Source organism: Gouania willdenowi, chromosome 3 (assembly GCF_900634775.1).
Source record: "Gouania willdenowi chromosome 3, fGouWil2.1, whole genome shotgun sequence".
Classification (NCBI taxonomy): Eukaryota; Metazoa; Chordata; class Actinopteri; order Blenniiformes; family Gobiesocidae; genus Gouania; species Gouania willdenowi.
The window spans coordinates 20887051-20901322 of record NC_041046.1 but is presented as its reverse complement, the minus strand read 5'-3'; the positions used below and the strand labels follow the sequence as shown (position 1 = coordinate 20901322).

The following is a 14272-nucleotide window of genomic DNA, read 5'->3' as shown; positions in this document are numbered from 1 at the left end:
TCCAACAACACCCAAAACTTCTGGTGCGCCTTTCACTTCCAACAGACACGATGATGAGAGCAGAGGACGACGACAAAACACCAACACGCCGATACATCATTGTTACATCCAAAACACTTAGACTTCGTGGAGCGCGCGCGCGCACAGAACGCGTAAAAAAGTGAGTGAGATGTGGTGCTCTCCTGACAACCTGTTCAGTTAGATCTGAGCGCATCTGTGTGAGCTTCTGTCCCCCCCCCCCCCTCAAACACTCCTCCTCATCCCCTCTCTCTCTCTCCTTTCACAGACAGGGGCGGTCGTTCTCAGTCTGCGCACATATTCCACTTGGCCAGCATCACTTGGAGTCCACAGACACAGCTCTGATTGAACGAGCAGAGCGGAGGAGCTCATATTCAGAGTGCATGATTGTCTGAGAAGAAGCTTAACTGGGCTGTAGCCGACCTGGAGCAAAGCGCGTAAAAGACAAGTGAGGCTATTCTAACCACGCTTTTAAACATCAATCACACACTAGAACGGAACCTGTGTGCACTGATCCAACTAAGTTTTTTTTTTTTTCTTTCTTTTTTTCTTCCTTTTCTTTTCTTCTCTCTCTCTCTCTCAAAGGAATTGCGATTTATTTCCATCTTTGGGAAGGACTTCAGACTGTGGAACCAAGGAGCAGTGAGATTACGCAGAGCACTTCTCCGTGCGTAAAATAAAAGTTGATCACTTCAAGGAGATTATTTTAGAGGTCCGGAAGCTTGGGAAAGTCTGGGAAATTTAAAGCTTCCCTTGGACGCCCAGTGGAGAGGGATATACAACTTTTTTTTGAACCGGTTTTGTGGAGAGGTGCGAAGGCGCCGGTGTTTTGGAGGTGAGCGGAGGAATCCTTGTTGGAGAGACGGGAGAAGGACGCAGTGCTGGCCAGCACTACTGACCCGGAGGACGGCACCAAGGAGACAAGGTACCACTGGAGATCATTGTATTAGATTTTAATTTAAATTTTTCTATTTTTTTTACAACAACTATGTGTTTGCTTTTATCATGTTAAAATATGTACAGCACCACGTTCCCCTGTTTGGTTTATGCAATACAAAACTGAAAAAACACATTTTTGCCTCACAATTAACGTTAGAAAACTAAATGCATTCAACACGACATTGCAATGCAATTTCATCATACTTTATTTATATAATAGCGTATTTTTCTACAATGTTTTTTTTGTGTATGAATTCACAATTTCAAGATCCATACTTGTAGACATGTCCAGTTAAAACTTGCTTGCAAAATGAAAGAGGCGGTAGCTCCTAATAGACCTGTGCGCAAACTGGTTTATTACTTTATTTGTTTATTTGGAGAGGACATTGCACAATAATGAACACCACTACAATACTTGATGTAAATGTCCAGATTTAGCCATGAGCTACTTTCCATCCTTAGTCCTCATACATTTAAGACAATGACAATAAAAAATGCAGACATGGACATAACATATACAATATTTACAACCATCAAAAGCTATTTTTTTTTTATTTAAAAAAAAAAAAAAAAAAAAAAAAAAAATCAAAATACCCTATAGATGATTACATGACTTATTTGCTTTTAACATATCCACAATATCAGCTGCTATATCTCATGGATCCTTGTCTATGCTTTAAACTATATTTGAATTTTGTGATGAAATGTCACACATTTTATCAGTGTGTTTGGGTGGGCAGATGTGGTTGTTTGGGGGTCTTAAGTGCATGACCCTTACTTGTAGCTAATCCCCAGCCAGGAGAGCACAGATGACATGTCGTCATGTAAACCTGCAGACATCCACAATCCTGTCAATCAAAATCTTTAAAACACACATAGCATGGCCTGTAAACTCTCCTTAATCCACCATTTCTGATTGAATTACCCTCCCTCTAAATTGGATGAGGTGATGTTGGGACTAAATTACTCTGTATGAGGATATGAGGAGAGTTCGAAGGTGGTGCATTAGGACATGAAACAACAGTTTAAAGTAGGCTTAGCCTTGCCTCTCTTTTGATAACAACCTCTCAGCTGTTGCCTCCTGTTTCACAAGCAGTTCCAAAGCTGACTTTCTGTCTGAACCCTCGGTGAGTTTATCTCTGTCTGTCTGTCTGTCTCTGTGTGTGTCTGTCTCAGGTTATGAAGGCACTGAGCTGAACATGGAGCTTTTCTGGATTTTCCTATTTTCCAGTGTCTATCATCTCGCATCAGGCCAAGGAGTTTATGGTAGGATGGCATATCTTCACATCTTTTTATTCTTTGTGTCTATGCGCGTTCTAATTCCACTCAATTATTCCTCTATGACATAAATCACGGCTTTCCTCTGTGCTTCATTTGTCATTACGCACTAATAGGACATGGTGGTTTATGGCTGCTGTTTGAACTTGTGAGTACAGTTTAAAAGAGATGAACAGTGATTTATCTGGAAGGAATATCAGTTTTACATTAACGAGATATAATGATGTAGCGAGGAAAACCATGTAATCCTTTTAAAGTAACATTTTAACCCAGAAATACTCTCCAAATTGTCAAAAGTGTAGCCTGTGTTTGATTTCTGCGTTATTGCCCAACGTGTGATCACTTTGCTGTGAAATTTGCAAGTGTGACTCTAAGAAAAGTCACTTTAGTCAACATTTTCCCAGTAAGAGGAATGACAAAGCTTAGCGAGGTATCAGATAACACCTTAGTCAGTGTTGGGTGTGATCACTCATAGAAGGGTCGGGCTGCGATGTCCCTTCTTGTAGGATTACAGCCTCTCTGTCATAGAGCCGGACCACTTAAGCATCCTGCTGTCCCTCCAGGCAAGGCAAACACACAAACTGATCTGTCAGCTTGGATACTTTGATACTGACAGTTGAGGGCATGTGGCAGCCATTGAAAACAGGCTCTGTTTAGTCACAGTCGCACAGAGGGCTGTTGTCATAAGCAATTCTGAAGCCTGCTGTCATACAAAGAAATACTGACAGGCTGTCGTTTGATGAAGCATGTGGTGAAAAAGTCCTTGATAACTAATCAGGCTCGTACTTCGCACTGACTTAGACATGACGGTATCAGTGTGAAGTTGAACTGGAAGGCTTTTTTTTTCAGATCCACTGTAGTAATCCTACAGCTTAGTTTTAGATCCAGTATTTGAAGGATCATTCTAATATGACTGATGACATGAAATCTGACGTTCATTTTTGTATCACAGTCTATCCTGGACTCCCAAGTTTGACTGACGTCTTTTTAGACAGCTTTAGTGCATGATTGAAATTACAAGCAATGGATTTTTTCTTTGTTTGCTGGAGCAGTGGTTCTCAAACTTGTTTAGCGACAAGTCTAGATGTGACATTTTGCTCAGAAAACTGTGAAAACATCTATAGAGCATGATGATAACACACATTTTAAAGAATCAAACTTTGTAAATCAGTGGAATGAAACAGTATTTAATACCTCCTGAATAGATTTATTAATAGTTTTTATCATTTCTGGTCATTTCCCCCCTGGTGTGGGACATCATTATGACATTTCTAACTAAAAAAAATACACATTTTAAAGCACCAATATTTTTAATGCTTTTATTTGTTAATTTCCCACTCTCTCAAGTACCCCCTGTAGTGCCATCGCGTACCCCCATTTGAGAAACACTGTGCTAGAGAACTGAATTCCCTTTTATTGTTTGGGAGTCCTATATATGAAATTGCTGTCAGATTTCCTGTTGTCATTAGAGCTGGGTATCATGGCCAATTTCCTGAATCGATTCTGATTAATAAGGTTTTGAATTGATTATTACAGTTCACGTTTGGTTCAAGATTAATTGATCTTTCAAATTTTCTACGATATTAATAACATGGTTTCAAACTTCTGACATAGGATGGGCGGTTTACCCAGCGGAGCTTCTTTTGCATCCGTCATGTTTGCACTGAATGCTATTGGGGTTATAGTAAAAAAAAGAAAAGAAGGAAAATCGATTTCAGCACCTATGAATCTATTATTTTTTTTTTAAACTCCGCTCTAGTTGTTATACATGTAAAGGCAACACAGGATGTTGGTGTGTTTACCTTGACACGTTAACTGCCAGAATACTCATGTTTTTTTTTTCCTTGTTTGTGCATAAAAGCTACAGCAGCAGAGTTTTGAATAAACATTAGATAAATTTACGTCATCTATATATGATAAGGGGACCATATTTGGATTTTCATATAAGGGAACACGTGGGCCGATTTCTGCATACACAAAGTACTCAGCATTTTCTTGAATCTACTTTGTAAGTAAGTACATTTTATTTATATAGCGCTTTTCACAGATAAAATCACAGTGCTATACAGGCAAAGGGCAAACTAAAACAACAGCAGCAACATCACAAAAGGATAATAAAACACAAGATAATTTAAAACAGTAGGAACATTGTAAGAAGATAATACAAATTAAAAAGGAATTTAACCAAAAACCTTTCTGAAAAGCATGGTTTTCAGATGCTTTTTAAAAGAGTCCACTCAGTCAAGCTTATAGAGGGACTGGTGTAGGCTACTCCAGACAGCAAAATACAATATAGTACATAAATAAGGTTTAAAAATTGATTTCTTTCTTTATAACAAGGGTTTAATTTTTTTTTTTTAAATCAGTGGTGACTCGAATCAATCACTTTTATTATGCGTTATAACAATCAGTCCTTCAAAGAAACTATGGTCACCCTACCATATGATATATCTAAAACAACTTTTGAAAAACAGACCCATAGCAAGAACATTTTAACATGATCAACGTTTGACAAAAAAAAAAAAAAAAAAAAAAAAAACTGCAGCAGCACATTTGAACCCGACCTGTTCACTCTGTGAGTGAGACGGCTAGAGAGAAGACGAGTGATACATGGAAATACTTTCAGCTTAAAAAAGACAACTTTATGCAGACTTCGCAACACCATACTTTCCTCCTAGAATTCAACCGTGTCGAAGCGGTACCACACTGTACGCACTCGCCTGGAGGTCAGGGAAAGGTGGAGAGCTATTTTGCAAGCTATTAGTGTCATCGTTGTTTGGGAACCATGTAGTGTTTTTAGGCCAGAGAAGATAACTGAGCTAATTGAGGAGATGACGGTTCGAGGTGTGTGTGCATTAAAATGGAATGAGCGAGTGAGTGAGAGCCATTAAAAATGAGTGTGTTGGAGATGTTTTTAAATCTAACATGAGAGTGTTAATTATTACATGGCTGCTCCATTTGTATAATTAAGTAGTCAAAGCTGCACGACTTTGTATTTAGTAGTGGGTGGATAACTCCTACCTCTATTTCTTTCTCCCTCCCCTGTTTCCTTACCTGGTTCATGCTAAGTGTGAGGCCTGAAAATGTGATTATTGTGAAGCTTGAAAGTTATTCTTTTTATAGTTGTATTATTTAAATTATATATTGCTTTTTGTAGAGAGATTTGCCATTGTTTATTGATTGTAAATCAGATTGATCATTAATATTACGACTTCCTGTTCTGCCCGATGGCTTGTTGGACTGTTTATTGTCCAACTGTTTGTTGTTCAGTGCTTTGAACTAAATCTATGCCTGGGAATGCCACAGTGATCATTAGTTTGTTTTCAGTGTGATTTATCTACTTTTGTTCATCACTGAGGGGTAACCCTTGATGTTCAGCTGGCCGTCTGCGTCTCAGTGTGCACACACAGTAGTATTTCATCTAATAACTTGGCATGCAGAGAATGTTTTCAGTTTATTAAAGAAACACACTACTTTTAAAGACATGGTGTAGAATAATCCTGCTTAAATCAAACTGTTTGATAAAAAAACCTGGGGAATGGACTATTGTTGATAAGGAAACATCAGTGTCGTCGACAAGTTGGAAAAATCCTTCGTCTGTTTATATGACCAAACATATTGAACATTTAGGCTGAGAATAAAATGCTATTAAAGAGTGAATTTAATCAGAGCTAATTGTTTCTAATCAGTTGCTAATTTTGGGTTAAAGGGGACATATCATGCTAAATCCACTTTTTTAGCCCTTAAATGCATTTTGTTGTATGTTTAGATTGTTTAGAAGTACAGAAAAGTTCAAATTAGTCTCTTCAGGTGCTCCGTAGATATCTTTATATTCTGTTTGGTCATATTTTTCATCTGTTTCGATTTTTGATTCTCTATTTACGTTTTTTTGAACTATTAGTCACAGTATTTGCAGCGGAACTGCCAAATTAGTACATCAACTCCAGGGTCCAACACTTCGAGCAATCTGCCATTATCATTTTTCCTCGCTTTTTATTTGTCGTCCAAGCTCAAGGATGCCGAAGTTACGAGAGGATAAGTCAAAATGTTTGGGTTGTTGGATGTAGTAACCCACCACGCTTCATTACACCGTCTCCAAGCATCAGAACCTTTTCAAAGTGCCTGGTTGAGTTTTATTTTTCACGGAAATGTACCCACATCGTGGGTAAGGTCATTTTGTGTGCGCGAAGCACTTCAAGGATGACTGCTTCAGCAACCTCCACCAGTATAAAGAAGGATTTGCCGAAAGACTTTGTCTGATGAGGGTTCAATTCCTTCTATCTTTGGAGACGACGAACAGAGCACTTCGGTAAGCTGTAAATAACGCTAAAAAGTGTGATGATAAGACGTCCCTGTCATTGTTTTGTTAGCATTAGCAGTTGCACCGTCTTCATATGTTAGCGCTGTGTGCTCGTTTTAGATCCTTGATGATATGGCCTACGTGGTTTAATTTAAAGTCTAAAGTTTTCATTAGTCATTTCATTTTTCCGTTGTTGTCTCCAAAAAGGCTGTATTAAAATGCATTTCGTGATGTTAGCTCGGCGCTAGCGTTAGCTCGGTGCTTGTGTTAGCTCACTTGTTAGGGTTCTGCAGGTTCATCATCTTCATTTTCATCTCGCTCCGCTGGGTCAGACTCTGGATGGACAAGTCTTCCATTGTTGACATTTTGTAAACAACCTCTGAATAAAAAGTTTATGCGCCGCTACATAGCCGTATCTCTTCTATCAACTACAAAAATGGCCGAGCAGGGTGGAGTTGAACCGAGTGTCACCTGAAGAGGGGGCGGGGTATGGAGTGTCCTCATTTGCATTTAAAGAGACCGCACCAAAACGAGTTGCTCTCAGAAGCACATCAGAAAAGGGGTAGAAAAGGGGTGGAGCTATAATAATGAGGAATTCAGACCCAAGCATTGCAGTTCCGCTTTATATAGACCACAACTGTATGATTTATATGTAAAAAGGAAGGACTTAAATGCATGATATGTCTCCATTAAGGGACGTATGTATGACTGTGCTGCACATGTTTGTTAAATGAGCATAATTAAATTACAGTAATGTAAAAAGGACTAAGGCCAATAAAAATTTTTGTAATAATTATTATCCAACACTGCTACATTTAAACTTGAGATAAAACCAGTCACAAACAAAACAACATATACCTTGCACTTAAAAAGTGACGTTTTCTTTTCTATTTTAAACTGAAAATGTATTACATTGTACTATGTGTGTCGAGATAAAACTCCCTCAATGTTCCACAATTGATGCAGGAAAACATTGTAAATAAAATCAAAAGCATAATGTAGGACCAAATCATTATTTAGGAATAGTAAGGAAAGGACACTGTCTTTTATTAATTTTGTAAATGTTGTTTAAATTATAGTGATCCCATATACAGTTGCCTTAAATCGTTTTCTTTTTTTCTTTTTGGTGTTTTTTTAACTGCTTGATACTGTAAAACACTCTGTAAAATATGATAGTTAAAAGTGAAAACCATATTTCTTTTTTTTTCAAACACGTTCATTAGTCGTCTTTCACACAGTGGTGTTTTCTGATCCACTTAATGCCGTTCTCTACAAAAGGCTCCTATCTTTAGTCTCCCTCGTGCATTTTAAAAACGTCATTTATATTTTTAGAGCTGTTTAAAGTGTCTGTGGAGATATTTGGATTGTCATGAAACATTTGAGCATCTGTGCCTCCTGGGCTCTGTCACAAATATGCAGTGGGTCGAAGCAGATATGTAGTCACTAACAGTATATTTTATGATAGTCTGCCTTTTGTGCAGGCAAAGGTTATTTTCTCACGTCCAAATACCTCCTTTGAGTCTCTACTGAGGGCAGAAGAGTCCCCAAGCTTTGTGGGAATTGTAAGATTGAGCCTTCACAGGTTTCCCCCGCTCCCATGTGGATGGAGGCATGTTGGTGCTCAGCTGTGTAGCTACAGTTTCATGTAGGTGAATCGTCATTGGCTGAAACGAGTCATTCAGAGAGAACTAATTCCTTCACATTTTACTGATTTTTCAGTAAACAACATGAAGAGGGAGGATTGGAATGGAAGCCAACGACGTTTGGCGTGTGGCGTATACAGATATGCAGATAATTGATTCCATCTCTTTGGAATTGTTTAGCACTTGCTCTTGCAGACAGATGCGACTCGGTGTCCATCGGGAACCGACAGTGATCGCGTGCCTGATGAATGTGAGGACTTTCGGAAGGCTGTGAGTTTCATTCACATCAGCGTGTGTGTGGTTGTGTGTTTTGTCAGCTAAGGCTTGTGAATCTGCGCCTGCAGGGTGTTGATGCTTGTGTTTGGTAAAGTTTGAGGCCTGAGAATTTTCAAATTCAGGTGTGTTGGTGTCCGCATGACAAATGTAACGTGTGTCAGAAACACTTTCCTTCTGGTCACAACAGTTTGCTGGCTCAGCAGGGACTGTTCCTCATGCAGGTGTGAACTATAGACTGCACTTGTGTGAATTCTGATCTGCTGTCACACGTCTTGTATTACCTGTCAGTGAAATTTCATTGAATGGACAAATAAAAATAATAATTCATCAATTTTATATAGTGCTTTTTGGACACTCAAAGTCACTTTACAGAATTAAAGGGATTATTCTTTCACTCCACACTTAGTGGTGGTGAGCTACTGTTGTAGCTACAGCCCTGGGGCACCATGGCCCCTCGACCACCACCAACACTCACTCACACACTACGTTCATACTAGGCAATGTGGGTGAAGTGCCTTGCCCAAGGACCTCAATGACAGATACCACTGACTGCCACCCTACTGTGGCACCTGGGATTCTCAGTGGTCTCCCATCCAACTACTAATCAGGCCCAGATCTGCTTAGCTTCCGAGATCTAACGGGATGAGGCAATGACAGGCTGGTATGGCCACAAGGTATGGTCAAGGTAAAAAGGTGATGCAATGCTCACATATTGTCAGACATCATTTACATATTTCTAAAGAAGCCCACTGTCCTCTTCTACTCTGTGCACTCATGTGATAAGCTGTTTAGATGCACCACCACGCACAGATTACAAACATGCCAACATATGCACATAGTGATTTTCAAGTTTTCGTTTAAATCGGGATAAACGTAATCCAAGGGGCATTATAAACTCCATGTAACAACTCTCCACACATTCAGGGATTAGGGGCAGTTCAGAAAATTTCAAGACGTTTTTGGCAGAAAGTAAACTCCTTGACTGCAAATGTCAACACAGATTGTAAGAAGAAGAAAAAGTTTGTTTCCCTCTCCTCTTCACCAAGCATCCGAGTTCACAGAGACACCAAATTATTGATCGCTTGACAAAGTCACGCGAAGCCATTAGCTGGTGGTGCAGATGGAATCCAAACTGCATTAGCCTGCAATGTGATGCTTCATTATGTGCTTGTTAACAGGAAATTTAATGAACTTAAATCAATGATTTTGCTTAACAGTGTTTTCTTTTAGATGTGTGAAAAGACTCTTGCAGCAGTGAGAAAGACGAGGCCTTGCCGCTGGCTATAAAACAGAGCAACACATGGGATGCAGAATGTGAACATGCCTTAAATTGCTCACAGATTTACTATTGCTTTGAAGATGTTGCCCAGGGATGAATGAATGGCTGGGAAAACATTCCTCATTTCTTATTTGCATTTTGTTTGTATCCTAATCAGGAACTTCACCCACAGCACTCTATGATGGAAACTTTTCTCCTCTGGTGAGAAAGGACAAATTAGAAATACTTCAATTGAAGAATCTTCTAAAAGGAATTCAAAATAAATTTATTAAACACTAAATTAAACCAAGGCCACTTAGTGGTGGTGTCTTGGTTAGTCTCAGTGCGGAGATTCTTGGTTTCAGATCATTTGGTGGTTTTCTACCTTGTGGTTCCCTTTGTGTAGACTTTTATTAATAGACTGAAGTAATCTCCGGTGTGTGTCTCACCTTTTGCCCCGAGTCTGAAATTAGTGAAAAGAAATTGGCAAGCAAACAAGTAGTGCTTTTTTCTTCTTTTATCTTACAAAGATTCACCATCATAGTGACAAACTTTCTGAAAGCAAGAGCTATTTCAAAGTTACTGAATAATCCAAAGAGCAGCTATTTTGATATACACTGAAATACAAACATTTCATGGTTTGACTTTAGTGAGAGGGGAAGCTAATGAAGGATGACTAGCATTTATTTTAAAAAAGTAGAAAATACTTTATTTCTCTTGATTTATGCAATTGTTTCATTTTCAAATGACTAATGTCATAGGAAAGCACAATCTCCTGTTTTTCTAGCCACTAACTACTTTTAATCGCTGTCCTATTAAAATCCATCTTGGACAATGTGTCCGACCCCTCCATGAAGTGCTGGTCAGCCACAGCAACACTTTTAGCCCCATGCTGATCCACCACTGTGCTCAACAGAACGCCACAGGGAATCATTCTGCCTGTGACCATCAAACTCTACAACTCCTCACTTTAACCAATAGCTTTTTTATTATTGTACAGGCTGGTTTGGAGTCAGCTGATTAGACTTGTGTATTTGCATGCCTTTATACACTTTAATTTAACCCTTATTTAATCCTTCTTATTTTTATGAAAATATAATTACTGTTTTCATCTCTGTTTACTTTTACTTTTTCACTTTTGTTTTTAGTCATCATGTATCTTTGTTCCCTGCGACCCTGACAACAGGAACAAGCAGGTCTGAAAATGGATGGATGGATGTTAGTGTTTCTTTGGAGCCACTGTCCTCTTGGAGTATTAATGCATTCTGATTACTATTCGATGTTTTTGTAATTTACAAATTATGTAAGATTGACATTCTATAAAACTTTTCATTTTTCCTACTTTTAAAAACCCATCACAATCTAAAGATCAAATCCTGAGCACCTTTGTTCAAGTATCGCAGATAAAATGTTCTTAGTGTTTAACTCGACTCGAGCACTGACTCCATCTGTCATCAGTTTGAAGCCTGAGAAGTAAATCAGATTCTAGACAAAGCTCTTGTAAGAAAGACCTGAGCTGTGTTGATGAGTTTAGGATGTAATGGTAGATATCAGAAAACAACAAATATCTGCAACTTTAAAGTATGTATTCCAAACACAAGTGCATTAATCATTTTAATTATATTTTCATACTTCAGAATACCTTTCTACCCACCCGTGGGGGATGCGACACCCGCGATGTCATAAACACAAAAAATCATCCCCCTCACTTTTTACAGAGGGATTCATTGTTGAAAATGTATTGGTCCAGTTCGATTGATTGAATGGTGATCAAGCCAATCACAGCCAGACATTTCACAAAGTCGCCGTTCCAAGACAGAAAACAAAGAGTTAACATTGATAAGTAAAGTGACAAATGAGTAACAGGTGGCAAAAAGTCTAAAAGTGGAAAAAACGTAGCAAGACAAGAGTAAGTGACTAAAATAGGCAAACTGCAGTCGAGAGTGGCAAAAACAATTTGACCAAAAAGAGCAAACAGGTGCTATGTAATGGCAAAAGGTAGCCTAAATGAGCAATTTGTGGCAAACGATAGTAAAAAAAGAAACGAGTGTTATTTATTAGGCAAAATTTTGCTTTTTTGGATGAAAAGTGGCAAAAAATGGTTCAAGAAGGACAAAAATTGGATTTTGGAAAAATTTATATTTATTGGCAAGAATAAGCTAGAATTTGAAAAAAACTGAAGTGCCAATTTTTTTGGGAAAGGGGCAAAAATGAGACAAAGGAAGTTGCAAAATGGCCAAAGAAAAGGACAAAAAGGGGTTAAAAAGTTTCCCCCTTTTAAGGTTTTCTGGGGAATAATAATTACAATTAAGACAAAGAGTCACATGTTCAGTATCACCGACTTAATAACAGCATTATCATGGTTTTAGTAAATACATTTAATAAACTAAAGGGCGGATTCACTAAGATCTGAATTAAAGGGTGATAAATCCTTTGACACAGTTTCTTCACCTGCTGCGAGGAATTAATTAAGATTGCAGCAATGATTAGCGCGCGTGCAGAACTGGTGCAGACCGCCCTATTTTAATTAGCGTTTTTCTTGTTCAATTTGGAGAGGTGAGGCGCACAGAAGCAAACAATGAGATTTGAGGAAGTTAAAGTAGAGACAGATGGACTTCTGTCTGCTGCACAAACATTTAATAATGTAGAAAATTAAATAAACAAATAAAAAAATATTTATTTTTTAAAACAACTTTAAAATTTAATATTTTTTCCCCCCTAATTTAATGTAGCTGCTCCGTCAGGTCCTGTAACTTTGCTCTGATTAGTCCATGAAAAACAGGAAGATTTGGACAGAAACCGTCCTATTGATCTAGGTTAATGCAGCAACAGTAGATCATCTTCAAATGGTGCAGATTGATTCACAGACTCTGAACATCATCCAGTAGGTCTGAGCTCCTGAGTAGTTACGCACACTCTCTTGTGAATATTGTGCCATTGCTGCATGAATTACGAATGCTGCTCAGCTGATTTTGGCCTGGCGAGGGTTTTACGGTCAAAACATGCACCGAAGCCACTGGACTCCACATGCCCCACCGCGGGTCAGGGTGCACGTCAACTTTTTTTAGAACACCCTCATTTTTTAAATTACTTTTACCCCCAATCTCTAGTACTATAAAAAAAAAAACACATTTCTTTTAAAGAGAAGGACACTTTTATTTCTCTCAGGAGGTTTTGACCTAGAATAAGATCATTGAAGGTACATCTGACCCGGCCACCAGATCCCATAAGACCTTAACTCCTATTTTCCTTATGTTTGCACTTATTTTGTGTGCATCTCCCTTTTTTAAAGTGTCCCTTGCAACTGAGGTTTTTAGGGTGCTGAATAGTGGCCTTTTCCTAATAAGCATCCATTATTTATTGGTGGCTCTGAGGCAGAGGTGAAGGAGGAGGAGGAGAGAGGGGAGGGACGGGGGGGGGGCTGGTGATAGGAGGAGACTAAGGTAGAGTTGATGATCTTTCACCTCCTACAATCTGCATCTCCTATCTATCATCCCACACATCTCTTTGCATTTTACTGCTCTTCACATCATGGATATCTGGTAAATCCAACACTTATCCTCTTGTACTTTATTCTGATACAGTGCTTAATCAGTGAAACACTTATCCACAGTCCTTTTTTACCTGTTAAAGTGATTTGCACTTAACCTTAGTAAAATTTCAATTTTCAGCAACAGGTTATATTGAAATTCTGTTGAATCAGGTACCAGATGCATTTAAACATGGTGCTGCATTGTAAATCTTGCACGTTCCACACATATTTGAAAAAAAAATTCTGTATCGTGTCAATTTATATGAAATGTACATGAATCAGGATCATTTGTAATAATAATAAAAACAAAAAACAAAAACAAATCATGCTTTGCCCTAATTGTTTTGTTTTTTGGACCAAAAAGATTAAAACTAAAACGTATATATTAAACTATTCAACGGACTCAGTCTTAATATGTTGTTATTACTTAACAACAGGGTTTTGTGTCAATTACATTTTTTCAGTTACAATTACGTTTTTATTTACCCATTTTCAATTACAATTCAATGACGATTACGTGACATGTTTTCCAATTACAATTAAATTACAATTATTTTTTTATTCTCAGAAAGTCAATTACAATTATGCTTTCAATTACTTAAGTTCAATTACAATTAACCACAACTACTGAGCCTGAAATAAACCTTCCTTTTGTGTTAGCTTTCTGTTAGCATCTCTTATAAGATAAGAAACATACATAACGGGTCCTAAATCAGCTGTAAAATACACTCAAAACAAATATATATCATCTAATTTCTTTTCTATCTGGGTTTCCTTGTGCGTCTTCCTAATCCATTAAAATTTAGGTTTCAATATTTTTTGTGCCAGTGCCTGAGCCTTTTTTGTGTTAATTTAAATTTTCAAAAAATGATCAAATGTGGGAAAGCTTGATATAAACATATTTTAAAAATTGTTAACATTTGTGTAGAACTGTACACATGGTTCCCCAGATTTGCATTAAAATACAATTGGCAATTTTTTTTATAGCATTTTAATGGCAATTACAGTTAACAAAAGTCAATTATTTA

At 37.9% G+C, this 14272-nt stretch overlaps 1 protein-coding gene and 1 pseudogene across 2 annotated transcripts in view; one reads left to right on the top strand and one right to left on the bottom strand.

Annotated features, from left to right (window-relative positions):
* Positions 1 to 320: 320 nt before the first annotated feature.
* Positions 321 to 14272, top strand: part of mdga1 (MAM domain containing glycosylphosphatidylinositol anchor 1) — a 250869-nt gene continuing 236917 nt past the window's right edge. For both annotated transcript variants that reach the window (XM_028441483.1, XM_028441477.1), the window contains exons 1-3: positions 321 to 466; positions 604 to 943; positions 2134 to 2223. In XM_028441483.1, coding sequence (XP_028297284.1) covers positions 2157 to 2223 — 67 coding nt within the window. In that variant the 5' untranslated portion in view covers positions 321 to 466; positions 604 to 943; positions 2134 to 2156. The remainder of the gene's footprint in view (positions 467 to 603; positions 944 to 2133; positions 2224 to 14272) is intronic.
* Positions 9012 to 9129, bottom strand: LOC114461358 (uncharacterized; annotated as a pseudogene).